This window comes from Lithobates pipiens, unplaced genomic scaffold (genome assembly GCF_037356315.1).
Source record: "Lithobates pipiens isolate NorthernLeopardFrog02 unplaced genomic scaffold, aLitPip1_a1.2 Scaffold_18, whole genome shotgun sequence".
Classification (NCBI taxonomy): Eukaryota; Metazoa; Chordata; class Amphibia; order Anura; family Ranidae; genus Lithobates; species Lithobates pipiens.
Genome location: NW_027507758.1, coordinates 607,598,188 through 607,614,745, shown reverse-complemented (window position 1 = coordinate 607,614,745; position 16,558 = coordinate 607,598,188). Strand labels below are relative to the sequence as shown.

General features: G+C 48.2%; 3 protein-coding genes across 3 annotated transcripts in view; all 3 read left to right on the top strand.

The window, feature by feature from the left end:
* LOC143989232 (E3 ubiquitin/ISG15 ligase TRIM25-like) overlaps nucleotides 1-16,558 on the top strand; it is a 45,013-nt gene that overhangs the window by 6,947 nt on the left and 21,508 nt on the right. The window lies entirely within an intron of this gene.
* On the top strand, nucleotides 4,951-5,568 carry LOC143989968 (tripartite motif-containing protein 29-like; the record flags this gene model as incomplete). The annotated part of the gene is made up of 1 exon (XM_077490215.1): nucleotides 4,951-5,568. A coding segment is annotated over one exon (618 nt), but the record flags the coding sequence as incomplete, so codon positions are not given.
* Nucleotides 13,630-14,292, top strand: LOC143989967 (E3 ubiquitin-protein ligase TRIM39-like; the record flags this gene model as incomplete). Its single annotated transcript, XM_077490214.1, has 1 exon — nucleotides 13,630-14,292. A coding segment is annotated over one exon (663 nt), but the record flags the coding sequence as incomplete, so codon positions are not given.

Below are 16,558 nucleotides of genomic sequence, written 5' to 3'. Positions count from 1 at the left end.
ACGTCATCCGCAAAGAGACTTATGACATGGTTAACCCTATTGAACTTAAAGCCTGATATATGGGGATGGGCACGAATGGTCTCCGCCAAGGGCTCCATCATTAGATTAAAAATTGATGGCGATAATGGGCACCCCTGGCGGGTTCCATTCGTAATTTTAAATTCCTTTGATAATAGTCCTGAAGTGTAGACCTGCGCTATTGGGTTTGAATAAAGGGCCATAATAGCTGATAGAGATTCTCCTTGAAAACCGAATTTCCGCAAGACTGCTTCCATATAGCCCCAGTGGACCCTATCGAACGCCTTCTCTGCGTCCACTGACAGGAGCAGAGAAGGCGTTCCCCGGGTCTCAGCTTGATCAATGATATTCAAAAGGCGTCTTGTGGCATCTGATGCCTGACGGCCTTTGGTGAAGCCCGTCTGGTCTGGCTTCACCAGGTCTGGGATAAGATCATATAATCTGTTAGCGAGCATCTTTGCGTACATTTTTACATCTCCATTGAGAAGGGAGATGGGGCGGAAATTTGCAGGCGTGTCGGGGGTTTTGCCTGGCTTTGGTAGTGTGATCACATAAGCTTTTAACATTTCAGGTGGGAAGGAACCTTTTTTCCTGGCTTCGTTGAATAATGATATGAGGTTTGGGGTCAAAATCTTGATAAAGGTTTTGTAATATCCATTGGATAAGCCGTCTGGGCCAGGAGCTTTATTAAGGGGGAGGGATTCTTTGGCTTTTTCTAATTCTGGAATTGAGAAAGGGTCGTTCAAAGTTTGAAACTGGGACTCTGATAGTGAGGGTAGATTGATAGTAGCTAAAAATTTGGCTATATCCTCTCTATTAGGTTGGGTGACATTGGGGTCGTTTCTTAAGTTATATAGTGACGAGTAGTAGTCCGCGAATGCATTAGCGATTTTCTGTGGGTTTTCTATTTTCTTGGATACGTCTGGGTAGTACAAATGGGGGATTACCGTTTTGGATCTTCTTTGTTTTAGTCTATTCGCTAGAAGTTTACCTGCCTTGTTGTTATTAGCATAGTAGTTTAATTTTAGCTTGTTCATATATTGGTCGTGTTGAGTGCAAAATAGTTCCCTGAGTTGTGAGCGAGTGTTGGCTAGGTTCGAGGCAGTGGCAGTTGTAGGAGTGAGTTGGTTCTCTTTTTCAAGCTTACGTAGTGCGGCTGTGAGTTCTGTAATCTTAGCCGAGCGGGCCTTGTGGGCTATTGTGTTCAATTTGATAAGGATTCCCCGGATATAAGCCTTGTGGGCATTCCAATTTGTAAAGGGGTTCGTGTCAGCGGGGGTATTAAAGTGAAAGAATTCTTTCAACTGGTTGGCGATATCTTTTTGTAGTTTAGGATCCTGTATAATATAGTCATTGCAACGCCATAAGCGAGCTGCGGCAAAAGCACTCCCACCCTCTATCTGGAGAAGCACTGGGGCGTGGTCTGACCACGTGATATCATAAATTGCAGAGTGGGAGATTCTCTGCAACAGCAACTTATCTACTAAGAACATATCCAACCTGGAATATGAGTTGTGTCGGGGAGAGTAATAAGTATACATTCTATCGTTTGCATTTAAACAGCGCCACGCATCATACAAATCTTCTTTGATAAGAAGGTCCCGAAAATTTGGGTTACGATTTGTGGTGCGGGAGGAAGAGTCTAGATTATCATCTACTACCATATTGAAGTCACCACAAATTAATATACTCCCAACTCGCATCTCTGATATTTTTTTGGTGACACGTTTTACAAATTGGAGTTGATGCGAGTTGGGAGCATATATACACGATAATGTGATAGGGAGCTTATTTATGGTACAAACCAGAATAATGTATCGACCATCTGGGTCGCAAAAGGAGTCTTTCAGTTCAAATACCACCGTATCTCTCACTGCGAGCATCACTCCTCTCTTCTTCGCCGAAGCAGATGACAGGAACACATGCGGGAAGTTCGGGTGAGAACATCTAGGCGTAGCTGCAATATTAAAGTGAGTCTCTTGGACTGCTAGAATGTCTGCTTTGTGCTGGATAGCCTCTCTCCATAGGGATCTTCTTTTAGCCGGGTGGTTGAGGCCCCGTGCGTTGATCGTCAAGATCTTAACTGACATTCAAATTTGTGGGGCGATAAGGCAGTCGATGGTGACCTTGGTCGTGGGTAGTTGGCATAATAGTTTCGTAGTTGGAAAGGGTTCAGATGTAACAGTCAGTATGTCCTCCAATAAATGTTTAGTTAGGCATGGAGCAAAATCAAAGCATAGGTAGAACTTCGTGACAGTCAATATCCAGGATGACTGCCAAGAGTAGCGGTGAGGAAGGCAAACAATCAGAAACAGGGTAATGTCCAGAACTGTCTTCGGAGATGTTGGGAAATTGACAGCTGCGAGCATAGTAGCCAAGTATAATCTCCAAAATGTCAAGAAAAAACAAAAAGAAAACAAACGGAAAACTTTCAAAAACATACAAATAAGTCCAGACGGACCAGACAGACTGGCCGCCCAACTGTAGGGAGCTGTGGTACGGTGTACGGTACCTTAGGCCTTCGGGGAGCCCTACTGTGCGTAGTAGGTCGCGTTATGCTGGGTTAATCAGGTACGCCTCGAATTGGGTCTTCTGCGCTGTTGTAATTGCCATTCTTGGTGTACTTTACCAGGTGGGGTCTTGTGCAGCGGAGGTGAATCTTCACTTGTGTCAGGCGGTAGGATTTGCCACTGGCGGATAAGGCGTATGCCATCTTCCAATGAGGTAATCAAGTGAGTGGTGCCCTGATGAGAAACGATCAATTTAGCCGGATATTTCCATTTATACATTATTTTGTGGTTTCTAAGCGCTTTGGTGACTGTCGCCATGTTACGTCGCAGTTGCAGTGTGTATTGCGAAAGGTCCGGGAGCACTTGTAAGTTTGCAGCTTGTTCTGGAATGTTCTCCGCTTTGCGGAAGGCATCCAAAAGTAGTTCCTTAGTCTGGAAGAAATGGATTCGCAGGAGTACATCTCTCGGGACTTCTTGCGGCAAGAAGGAGGGTTTGGGAACTCTGTGAATCCTATCTATCTTCAGATCTAATGGGGACAATGATGGTGCTACAGCATGGAATAGGTCTGTGGCATAGGACTGAAGCTGTTGCGTCGTGACAGTTTCCGGTATGCCCCTTATTTTCAAATTGTTCCTGCGGGAACGGTCCTCGAGGTCTGCTAATTTCGCTTGTATTTTAGAAATAGAGTCCTGCTGGGACATATGGGAGTCAACAAGTGCATTGAAAGATACCGTAACATCACTCATCTGTGTTTCAACTTGATGCACCCTGCCTCCCAATTCAGTGATTTCAGCTCTACATTGTTGGAGGCACGACAACATATCAGACTGTAGCGATGATCTAAGCGACATGAGCATTTCTTTGAGTGTAATATCCGATATCGATTGCCCTGTAGTTGGAAACATGGCGATTGGATCCACTGGGGAGTTTGAGCCTGGGTCCTTGTAGTGGGCACCACTCACCTCCATGTCCAGGGCCGAGTACTTATTGCGATGTGCGGGGATATCTGGATCCAGCCTGGGCTTGGATTTCGCCGGGCTTCTCGTTGTGGGAGAGTCACATGGAGAGGAACTGCCACTGCTCCGTGTGGCTTGCATAGTTTGTTCGACATCCGCGTTCCTCTCCTTCTCCTTCCGCAGCACTTCCGGTCCAGAAGGTGGCACTGGAGCGCTTGAGGCTGGCCTGTGATTATGTCTCTCGCCGCCATTTTCCTGTGGTCCGCGGGAGACAGCCGGAAAAAAGTCCGGTAATTTAAGCATTTTCTCCGCCGCGCGGAGCTTCTTCTTCATGTCCCCGGGACCCCTCGCTTCTACGGCAGATTGTCAAGCCGAGGCGGCGATTCCGGCGTGCGACCGAGCGTCGATATTTCGATGGTTCCCCGTCAGCCGAGCGGAGCTCTAAGCACTTGCGGCCATCATGTTCGGCGGTCGCCACGCCCCCCCGTAATTACAATTCTTGATATAATCGTTCACAGCAGGGCGCTACAGCGTGCACCAAGAGTCACTTTGAAGACTTACAATGTTGTGGTAACACCAACACCTTGTTCCACCATTTCTGCAGAGCATATAGGGCAGGTCCCTACTTTCAAACATCCAACTTACAAACGTCTCCTACTTGCAAATGGAAGGAGACAACAGGAAGTGAGATGAAAAAAGACGGACGGCAAAAACAAATTATACAGGGGTGATAACCCTTCCCTATGTTTTCCAAAAAGCTTAAAAATAGATTTTTTTGACTGCAGCTACACTTTAAAAATGTACCGGTTCAAAATTACAAACAGATTCAACTTAACACAACAAACCTACACAGTCCCTGTCTTGTTTGCACCGCCTGTATACTGCTGTTCTGAGTATATAGGGCCTGGGAGCCCCACATCTTTCCTTTTTTTAATATCCCTTAATATCCGTACAAGACCCAAAGGGGCTGGTAATGGGCAGGGGGCTACCCATGCCATTTTTCTCAATGATTTTCATCCATATTGTCGGAACCAGATATTACATTAAAAACGCAAGCAGTTTTAAATGACTTTTTTCCCCTTAAATGTAATTTTGTGCAGGGACTGTTCTAAACACGGGAAACACGTGGCACTTCACAGGCATACTATAGACACCCCCCAGGCACGATATTTAAAGGAATATTTCCCTTTTTTTTCACTTTAATCGTCATTAAAATCAGTGCTCCCGCCAAAATGGCCATTTTTAAAAACATTTTAGGCATTGACCCATGTCCACTGGGGCAGGAGCCAGGTCCCCAAACCCTTTTTAGGACAGTATCTTGCATATTAGCCATTAAAATTAGCACTTTTTATTTCAACATTGGAGTCCCATAGACTTCAATGGGGTTCTAAAGTTCGTCCGAATTTGCGGTCCGTTCGAAAGTTCGATGTGAACCGAACGGGGGGGGGTTCGGCTCATCCCTACCGCTGTTAAATCTTGTCTGCTCTGTGAAGCTTCTCTGTGTGATGACCATCTGAGAGTCCACAGAAAGTCATCCCAACATGTCCTATCTGACCTCACCACTCCCCAGAAGAACAGAAAATGCTCCATTCATGAGAAGATCCTGGAGTATTACTGCACTGAGGACTCGGCCTGTCTCTGTGGGTCCTGCAGGCTGCATGGAGACCATCAAGAACACCAGGTGGAGGCACTGGAGGAGGCCTTTGAAAAGAGGAAGAAGAACCTGACCAATGCTTTGCAGAGGTTGGTGAAAAAGAGAGAGGAAATGGAGGAAAGCATCAAGAGTCTGCAGAAATACAAGAGAAAAGTGCAAGACGGTTCAGGCGGTGTAACCAAGAGAGTCGCCACCATATTCAGAGACATGAGGAGACAACTGAACATCCTGGAGAGGAGAATTCTTAATAAGATCTCTAGGCAGCCAGAGAAAGTCTCATTCCCAGCCTCTGATTTAATTAAGGATCTGGAAAGAAAGAAGGACGAGCTGTCCCGGAAGATACATCACATCGAGGAGATATGTAACATGACGGATCCACTGAATGTTTTACAGGAATCAGACAAAGTTGACTTGTGTGATACTGAGTAGTGATGGACGAACTTCCGACGGGACGTTTCGCGAACGCGAAATGCGAACGGACCCAAACGTTCGCGAAACCGAACGTTCGCCGCGGGCCCCATTGACTTCAATGGGAGGCGAACTTTGCAAACCTTCATGTCGAATTTGCGGCCACGTGGTAATTATTAGGGGGTAAAACGTAGTCCCACCATCTGGACAATGACATAATACATGTATGAGGTGAATTTGGGATCGATAACTACAAGCATTTTTATTTTATTTGGGAAATTGTTCTAACAATTCAGGACTATGGAGCTAATGAAGGCAATGGAGGAGAGGGAAGGTCAGGGACCAGGGTAGGCAAAGAAGAGGGTGCAGGAGATGATCACCAGCAGCGTGACATACCGGAATGACACATGCACCGTGATAGAGGCATCTGACAGCAGCACCGTAATACAGAGCACTGACAGCAGCACCGTGACATACAGCGCTGACAGCAGCACCGTGACATACAGCGCTGACAGCAGCACCGTGACATACAGCGCTGACAGCAGCACCGTGACATACAGCGCTGACAGCAGCACCGTGACATACAGCGCTGACAGCAGCACCGTGACATACAGCGCTGACAGCAGCACCGTGACATACAGCGCTGACAGCAGCACCGTGACATACAGCGCTGACAGCAGCACCGTGACATACAGCGCTGACAGCAGCACCGTGACATACAGCGCTGACAGCAGCACCGTGACATACAGCACTGACAGCAGCACCGTAAGCAGCCCCAGGAGGAAGTCAGCACAGCACAGGGATGGTGTGATCCCCTCATAATAAGAACCCCCAGGAGGAAGTCAGCACAGCACAGGGATAGTGTGATCCCTTCATAATAAGAACCCCCAGGAGGAAGTCAGCACAGCACAGGGATATCATAAGCAGCCCCAGTAGAAATATGACACCGCTCAACCTCTTCAAAGAGGAGGGTAGGGGCATATAGTACGGTGTGCTTTTTTGGGTCAAGGAAGTGAGCCAAATGAATTAAGAAGGTCTGTGTGCTTGATTAAAAAAATAGTTTATAGACATATACATGGTCTACTGGTCACATGTGTTGAATTCCTCCGAGATCCATGCCTCATTCATTTTTAGAAATGTGAGGTAGTTAACACTGTGGTGAGCTAGGCGAGTACGCTTATCGGTCACAATCCCCCCTGCTGCGCTGAACGTCCTTTCGGACAGGACACTGGATGAGGGGCAAGCCAACAGTTCGATTGCAAATTGGGCAAGCTCTGGCCAGAGGTCAAGCCTGCCCACCCAGTAGTCTAGGGGTTCATCACTCCTCAGAGCGTCCACATCGGCCGTTAACCCAATGTAGTCGGACACCTGACGGTCTAGGCGTTCCCTGATGCTGGATCCGGATGACACCTGTCGATGGGTCGGCTGAAAGAATGACCTCATATCCGAAGTCACCAACACATCTTCAAACCGGCCTCTTCTTGCAGGCGCTGTTGGATTGGTACCCGCAAATCCTTCTCTGGGAGTGGGAATTGCTCCTCTGCCAGCGCACGCAAAAGCAGAATGCAGCATTTCTCGAAGCAAGGCCTGGAAGTGCTGCATTCTGACAGCCCTCTGCGACGGCGGTAACATTTCCGCCATTTTGTGTTTGTACCGGGGGTCTAAGTACGTTGCCACCCAGTACTGGTCCTTGACCCTCATGCTTTTTATACGGGGGTCCCTATTAAAACACTGGAGCATGAAGGCCCCCATTTGCACTAAAGTGGAAGCGGTGTGGTGGCCTGGCTCCTGCTCATCATCCAGGATAATGTCGTCCTCTTCATTCTCCTCTCCCCATCCTCGCACAACAGGGATCCCAGAAAGGTTTAAAGCATGCTCTTCTTGCTCCTGCTCATCCGCCCCGGCACCATCCTCCTCTGACTCCTCATCAGACTCCTGTTGTTGACTTGTCTCAGATAGAGTAGCCCCCCCTGGGAATTCATCCAGCATTGCGACTTCCTCATCTTCCCGCTCCTGCTCCTCCACAGCCTGATCAATGACACGACGCAATGCACGCTCCAGAAAGAAGGCATAAGGTACCATGTCACTGATGGCGCCATGGCTGCGACTGACCAGTTTGGTGATCTCCTCAAATGGCCGCAGAAGTCTGCATGTGTCGCGCATGAGCAGCCACTGGCGCGGTGAAAAAAAACCCAGCTCCCCAGAACCGTTTCTTTCGCAGAGTTCATACAGGTAGACGTTAACTGCACGTTTCTGCTGGAGCAGCCTATCAAGCATATAGAAGGTTGAGTTCCATCGCGTCGGGCAATCGCAAATAAGACGTCTGACCGGCAGATGGTGTCGCCGCTGAATGTCAGCAAGGCGAGCCATGGCCGTGTAAGATCTTCTGAAATGGGCCGAGATTTTCCTTGCCTGCCGCAAGATGTCCTGGACCCCAGGGTATTTGACAAGGAATCGCTGCACGACCAAGTTTAAGACGTGTGCCATGCACGGCACGTGCGTGATTTTGCCCTGTTTCAATGCGCTAAGCAGATTGGCACCGTTGTCACACACCACTTTACCAACTGTCAAATTGAGCGGTGTTAGCCACTCATCTGCCTGTGAACGCAAAGCTGAAAGGAGTGCCGGGCCAGTGTGGCTCTTTGCTTCCAGGCACAACAGACGCAGCACGGCATGGCAACGTCTCACCTGGCATGTGGAATAGGTTCTGGGGAGCTTGGGCGGTGCAGTGGAAGAGACGCTAGCAGCGGAAAAGGAGGAGGCAGCTGAGGAGGAGAGGGAGGAGGATGGAGTAGGAGGAGGAGAAGAAGAGTCAGGCCTGCATGCAATCCGTGGCGGTAAAACCAAATCTACACGGGTGCCACGGGTTACATGCTTGACGGCCGTCAGAAGGTTCACCCAGTGGGCAGTAAAACTGATATACCTTCCCTGCCCGTGTTTGCTAGACCACGTGTCTGTGGTCAGATGTATCTTGGCACCGACACTGTGTGCCAGAGATACATTCACTTGCCGCTGAACATGGCCATATAGCTCTGGGATGCCCTTCTCTGAGAAATACTTCCTTCCTGGGACCTTCCATTGTGGTGTTCCAATGGCCACAAATTTGCGAAAGGCCTCCGAGTCCACCAGTTTATATGGCAGTAGTTGGCGGGCTATGAGTTCTGACAAGCCAGCCGCCAACCGTTGGGCAAGAGGGTTATCCGGCGTCATCATTTTTTTACGCTCAAACATTAGGCCCACGGAAGCCTGCCTTTTTGCAGAAAAATGTGAGCTTGGCGTGATGGAAGGTGGAGTGGAGGACAATTGTGAGGAGAGAGGAGAAGGAGAAGTAGAAGACGAGGCTGGACGGTGAGAGCCTGCAGTGTGGCTTTGTGTGTTCCGTTGCTCCCACTGGGCTCGGTGATGGCTGCTCATGTGCCTTCTTAAGGCGGTCGTCCCTAGGTGAGTATTGGGCTTACCGCGACTAACGCGTTGACTGCAAAGATTGCAGATGGCAACGCTATTGTCAGCAGCGGACACGTTAAAAAAAGCCCACACTGCGGAGCCATGTGCCGGTGTCCTGGGAGCGCCAGATGTGACCGTACATGGTCGATGACTCGCTCCTGATACATTTGCAGTCTGCTTTGTCCCTGCTGTGCAATGTAAGTCATTGCTGCTTCTCCTCCCTATCTGCTGGTCCATATCTCCCTCTGAACTCCCCTCCTCTTCCTCTCTTGTGGGCACCCACGTGACATCACTAGACACGTCATCATCAACGTCACCTTCCCCACCGCTATAAGTAGAGATCTCGGAGTAGGCAGCAACACCGGGGACCAACCTCCTCCTTGGGCTGATCTGGGTACTGGCGTCAGACTGCTGAGTAGCGCTTGTTGCTACCTCCTCTTCCTGATCCAATACCAAGAGTGGCTGCGCATCAGAAATGTCCTCTTGATATGGATCGGAAAATAATTCCAGTGACTCAAGCGGAAGGTATGTGGTGGTGGTGGTGGTGGTCGTGTTGTTGGTGGTAGTGTCTTTGGGGGTGCACATAGCAGAGAGTGAAGAAGAGGGTGCAGATCGAGAGGATGAGGAGGGTGCAGAAGAGTAAGGCTGAGCGAGCCACTCAACCAAGTCTGGTGCATCCTTTAAAGTAATTGAACGCACCTTCTGCAACTTCCCACTTTGGCTCAAGCCTGTTGCTCCTGCCCTACCCCTACCACCCCTGCGGAAGGGCCTGCCTCTTCCTCTGCCTGTCATTTTTTAAATGACCCTGTGACAAAACTCTTAGTCCCTATACCGATGAAGGACTGCTGCAGTATAGGGCAGCGGTCAGCAGTGGTGCACGTCAACCCTATCTATTGTGGACCGATAGCGGTCCTTACAGAACAGCAGACTGTACCGCACTCAAGCCTATGTACCGTAGCACCCTATACCAAGTTACCAGTCCTTATAAGAACTTTTGTGGACCAAGCAGGTTGTGTATTAGTGTTTAGCAGACTGTACGTCAGTCCCTATACCGCTGAAGGACTGCTGCAGTATAGGGCAGCGGTCAGCAGTGGTGCACGTCAACCCTATCTATTGTGGACCGATAGCGGTCCTTACAGAACAGCAGACTGTACCGCACTCAAGCCTATGTACCGTAGCACCCTATACCAAGTTACCAGTCCTTATAAGAACTTTTGTGGAACAAGCAGGTTGTGTGTTAGTGATTAGCAGACTGTACGTCAGTCCCTATACCGCTGAAGGACTGCTGCAGTATAGGTGAGCGGTCAGCAGTGGTGCACGTCAACCCTATCTATTGTGGACCGATAGCGGTCCTTACAGAACAGCAGACTGTACCGCACTCAAGCCTATGTACCGTAGCACCCTATACCAAGTTACCAGTCCTTATAAGAACTTTTGTGGACCAAGCAGGTTGTGTATTAGTGTTTAGCAGACTGTACGTCAGTCCCTATACCGCTGAAGGACTGCTGCAGTATAGGGCAGCGGTCAGCAGTGGTGCACGTCAACCCTATCTATTGTGGACCGATAGCGGTCCTTACAGAACAGCAGACTGTACCGCACTCAAGCCTATGTACCGTAGCACCCTATACCAAGTTACCAGTCCTTATAAGAACTTTTGTGGACCAAGCAGGTTGTGTATTAGTGTTTAGCAGACTGTATGTCAGTCCCTATACCGCTGAAGGACTGCTGCAGTATAGGGCAGCGGTCAGCAGTGGTGCACGTCAACCCTATCTATTGTGGACCGATAGCGGTCCTTACAGAACAGCAGACTGTACCGCACTCAAGCCTATGTACCGTAGCACCCTATACCAAGTTACCAGTCCTTATAAGAACTTTTGTGGACCAAGCAGGTTGTGTATTAGTGTTTAGCAGACTGTACGTCAGTCCCTATACCGCTGAAGGACTGCTGCAGTATAGGGCAGCGGTCAGCAGTGGTGCACGTCAACCCTATCTATTGTGGACCGATAGCGGTCCTTACAGAACAGCAGACTGTACCGCACTCAAGCCTATGTACCGTAGCACCCTATACCAAGTTACCAGTCCTTATAAGAACTTTTGTGGAACAAGCAGGTTGTGTGTTAGTGATTAGCAGACTGTACGTCAGTCCCTATACCGCTGAAGGACTGCTGCAGTATAGGTGAGCGGTCAGCAGTGGTGCACGTCAACCCTATCTATTGTGGACCGATAGCGGTCCTTACAGAACAGCAGACTGTACCGCACTCAAGCCTATGTACCGTAGCACCCTATACCAAGTTACCAGTCCTTATAAGAACTTTTGTGGACCAAGCAGGTTGTGTATTAGTGTTTAGCAGACTGTACGTCAGTCCCTATACCGCTGAAGGACTGCTGCAGTATAGGGCAGCGGTCAGCAGTGGTGCACGTCAACCCTATCTATTGTGGACCGATAGCGGTCCTTACAGAACAGCAGACTGTACCGCACTCAAGCCTATGTACCGTAGCACCCTATACCAAGTTACCAGTCCTTATAAGAACTTTTGTGGAACAAGCAGGTTGTGTGTTAGTGATTAGCAGACTGTACGTCAGTCCCTATACCGCTGAAGGACTGCTGCAGTATAGGGCAGCGGTCAGCAGTGGTGCACGTCAACCCTATCTATTGTGGACCGATAGCGGTCCTTACAGAACAGCAGACTGTACCGCACTCAAGCCTATGTACCGTAGCACCCTATACCAAGTTACCAGTCCTTATAAGAACTTTTGTGGACCAAGCAGGTTGTGTATTAGTGTTTAGCAGACTGTACGTCAGTCCCTATACCGCTGAAGGACTGCTGCAGTATAGGGCAGCGGTCAGCAGTGGTGCACGTCAACCCTATCTATTGTGGACCGATAGCGGTCCTTACAGAACAGCAGACTGTACCGCACTCAAGCCTATGTACCGTAGCACCCTATACCAAGTTACCAGTCCTTATAAGAACTTTTGTGGACCAAGCAGGTTGTGTATTAGTGTTTAGCAGACTGTACGTCAGTCCCTATACCGCTGAAGGACTGCTGCAGTATAGGGCAGCGGTCAGCAGTGGTGCACGTCAACCCTATCTATTGTGGACCGATAGCGGTCCTTACAGAACAGCAGACTGTACCGCACTCAAGCCTATGTACCGTAGCACCCTATACCAAGTTACCAGTCCTTATAAGAACTTTTGTGGAACAAGCAGGTTGTGTGTTAGTGATTAGCAGACTGTACGTCAGTCCCTATACCGCTGAAGGACTGCTGCAGTATAGGTGAGCGGTCAGCAGTGGTGCACGTCAACCCTATCTATTGTGGACCGATAGCGGTCCTTACAGAACAGCAGACTGTACCGCACTCAAGCCTATGTACCGTAGCACCCTATACCAAGTTACCAGTCCTTATAAGAACTTTTGTGGACCAAGCAGGTTGTGTATTAGTGTTTAGCAGACTGTACGTCAGTCCCTATACCGCTGAAGGACTGCTGCAGTATAGGGCAGCGGTCAGCAGTGGTGCACGTCAACCCTATCTATTGTGGACCGATAGCGGTCCTTACAGAACAGCAGACTGTACCGCACTCAAGCCTATGTACCGTAGCACCCTATACCAAGTTACCAGTCCTTATAAGAACTTTTGTGGAACAAGCAGGTTGTGTGTTAGTGATTAGCAGACTGTACGTCAGTCCCTATACCGCTGAAGGACTGCTGCAGTATAGGGCAGCGGTCAGCAGTGGTGCACGTCAACCCTATCTATTGTGGACCGATAGCGGTCCTTACAGAACAGCAGACTGTACCGCACTCAAGCCTATGTACCGTAGCACCCTATACCAAGTTACCAGTCCTTATAAGAACTTTTGTGGAACAAGTGAGTTGTGAATGTTTAGCAGACTGCAGCAGAAGGGCAGCAGTCAAGTATAATATCCTTTCTATATTTGGAAGAAAGAATATTATACATGTACAAGCCTATTACTGTACCACTGATACCAGTCCTGAAAAGAACCTTTGTGGAACTAATAATAACAGCAAGTCTTTAAAATTACCCTCACTGCCTGACAACACTGCTTCCTTCCTGTCCCTATACAAATTGGCAAAAAAAGAGAACGATTAGTGGTTACTGGAACAGCTCTTTTGTGGACCTTGATAGTAACAGCTAATGATGATGATGATGATGATGATGATGAAAGACTAATCTGGCTGTCCCTGTAGCATACACCGTCCTTTCCCTTTCTCTAAACTAACAAAAGACACTCAGGCTGCTGCAAGAATCAGCAGCACAGCAAACCTATCAACACCTAACACCTATACCAGTCCTGAAAAGAACTTTTGTGTACCAAATAGCTAGTGGTTTATCTCTCCCTACTCCACACAGGAACCTGTCCCTATCGTAACAGAAGAAAGAATGTAAAATGGCCACCGGATCGGGTGTATTTATAGGTTAGGGGGAATGTACAAGTGTCCATGTGCTGTCATGTCTCAATTGGCTGTCCTGTATCACATGATAAACGTGTCACCAAAGGTTAAAGTTCTTGTATACATTAAACACGTAAGTCCGCCGCGGCGAACGACGGAAAAAGGCGTTCGAACGTGCGGACCGCGAATGTCGGAAATTCGCCGCGAAACGACCGCCGGGCGAACCGTTCGGCCATCACTAATACTGAGGATGGAGATGAGGAGGACAAAATAAGACGTGATCAAGTCCTTCGTGATGGGAGGGAACTGGATATGGTTGGGATTTCACGCCTATTATATACAGAATTATCTGCTATAATAAAATGGGTATACGGGGGGATCTACATACCAGAACCTACAGATATATTACTGAATGCAGACACGGCTCATAATTACCTATATATCTCAGATGATAAGAAGACCGCACACATGATGAATAGAAATTTGAATCGCCCTAATACACCGGAGAGATTTCAGGTCTACCAAGTAGAAAGTAGTAGTTGTTATGATCATAATCTATGCAGGAGAATTCCAGAATGCACGGATGTGATATCTCCTCAGGTGATGAGCAGTCAGAGTTTCTCCTCAGGGAGACATTACTGGGATGTGGATGTTGGGGGATCATCACACTGGAGAGTCGGGATGTGTTACCTCAGTATGGAGAGGACAGGAGAAGCGTCAGAGGTTGGAAGTAATGAGAAGTCCTGGTGTCTGGAAAGGACCCGTGATACATTTTTATTGAAACAAAACATGCACGCGTTCTATATAGTGGAAAACCTCCCGATACACAGAGTCCGGGTGCGTCTGGATTATAAGGCAGGGTTGGCGGACAAAAAGATCCAGCAGCCCTAATAATATGAACATTATAGTTAGAGCCAGCTCTTTATACCTAAATACTCAGCAGTAAAGCCCAGCTTGTAAACAGCAGCAAGAGTCATATTAGGTCAAGTTCCTTGGTCGCCCTGTGCCATCTAAAAGGAAAGAGGAGCAAAAGAGATAAAGAATTAAAAGCATATGATACACTTTATACACAATACATGACATAAATGAACATGCATGGTATTCATAGTAGTGAGCTCATGTGCGTCAACACGTTTTGCTCTCTCTCTTCATCATGATACACTCAGGGATTGTTGGAGAAAACAGATCTCACTGTCTAAAATGAAAAAACATGAATAAGACTTTGTATAATAGAAACATATATAAAAAATGGATCGTCAGCATATCTGAGCAAAATATAAGATAATAGATTTGGACAAAAAGAGCCAGCAGACCTAATCATATGATCATATATTTAAAGGCAGCTCCATACTTTGGAGGCGTGATTGGGCAAGAGTTTGTGCGCAACTAACAATCTGTGATCGATTGTCTGGTTCTGTGCTGGAATTTACAACCGGGGCCAGAATAGATATATCAGAGGAAACACCTGGTGCCTTAGTGCCGAAAACATAGAGCACCCCTTATCTTGTTATGTGGACGGTCTAAACATTTATCATCGGTTGGTGTGTTGGGGTCATCTACTAACTGTTTTTTATCCATGCCCGTTTGGTACCCACCACCAGTCTGATGTCTTTTCCTAGATGTGTAACCTCTCTGCCGTCCTCGATCTGAAGTACGTGAATTCTGGGAGACCCACGAGGGGGACACTTTGATCAAAGGGTGTTACGGAAAGAAACCCAATGGGTAAACACTCTACATCATTCCCTGGCCTAAATGACATGTTGAGCTTCAGACCTTTTCTATAGGGGGAATTCCATATGTCTATTTTCCTTTCATATATTTTCAAATATCTATTTCATATGGATATATGTGTCACGTACCTGGTGGCTGAGCCCACGGATGCTGGGAGCGGCAACTTGTATTCCTCTGGCTCAAGAACTCCTGGTAGAGAGGACAGATGTTCAAGAGCGCAGAAGGGGCACAAGCGCCTAGCAGGTCACTGATGCAAGGGCTAGTCCGGCTCCAGGAACAGAGGGGAACCAGATGCAGGCAGGAACTGAGGTCAGCAAGAAACAGGAGCTGCAGGAACACATACGCTGGATAGAAGGGGAAGGTGTCTTGTAGTACAGCACACTCTGCGGACCTTCAAGCAGATGGAGTAGGATGCTGGAAGGCAGGAACACAGCGGGCGGCAGGCTAGGCGTAGTCGTAGACAGGCCGGGTCAAACACAGGCAGATGGGTATGGCACCGAATCAGCAGGCAGGAGAATCGTCAGACAAGCCGGGGTCGTAGGTAGGCAGCAAGCAAGGGATCGTTAGGAGTAAGCCGGTAACAAGAGTAAGCAGAAGTCAGACAGGTACAGGGGGGTCTCTCAGGAACACTGTAGACCGGACAGCAAGGAGGCAAAGTAACAGGTCCCTTTAAATAACCCCTTTGGCACCAAGAACTGTCACGCTGCGCACGCGCGCGCGCACGCGCACCAACCGCTCCACGCACCCGCGTGCGCCCAACATCACTAGCGCGCACCTGCGTGCGCCCGGCAGCAACATCGCGCACCCGTGTGCACCCACCAGCGTTAATACAAACCCGCGTGCGCCCATCAGAGCAAACGTGCACCCGCGTGCACCCACCCGCGTTAGAGCGCACCCGCGTGCGCCGACTGGCACTTTTACCAAGGACTTCATGGATAGAGCTTCCGGGGACAGCCGGACGATCGGAACGACCTTCTTGACAATATGTTTTAGGATTTGTTTGACCACTGTTGAATCTTTTCCCATTTGTTGTCTTTTATAGCCTAAACGCCGAGATATTGATTCATAATAGGGGTATTGTCTCTCTTTTTTGTTTAAAGTTTATCGATATATGTAATATTGGGCTTACTAAGCTTTATGATATGTTTACAGTATATATCTTTGGACAGTGATTTATGTATTCATCGATTACACAATTATGATGGTATTTGAGCAATATAGCCTTTTTTCTTTGTGCATTATCTTTTGCATACCTTTGTGGCATGTCTGGCACACTTTTTTATCTTGTATATGTGTAGCACTGACCCCCGAAGGAGTGGCTGATTCAATTGGGCCTACCATTACCTTCTTGACCTTGTGTATGTCTAGGGGTTTCCCGAGGTAGATGGCCCAAGAACTGCAGAGACTTACGCCAAATCCGCTTATG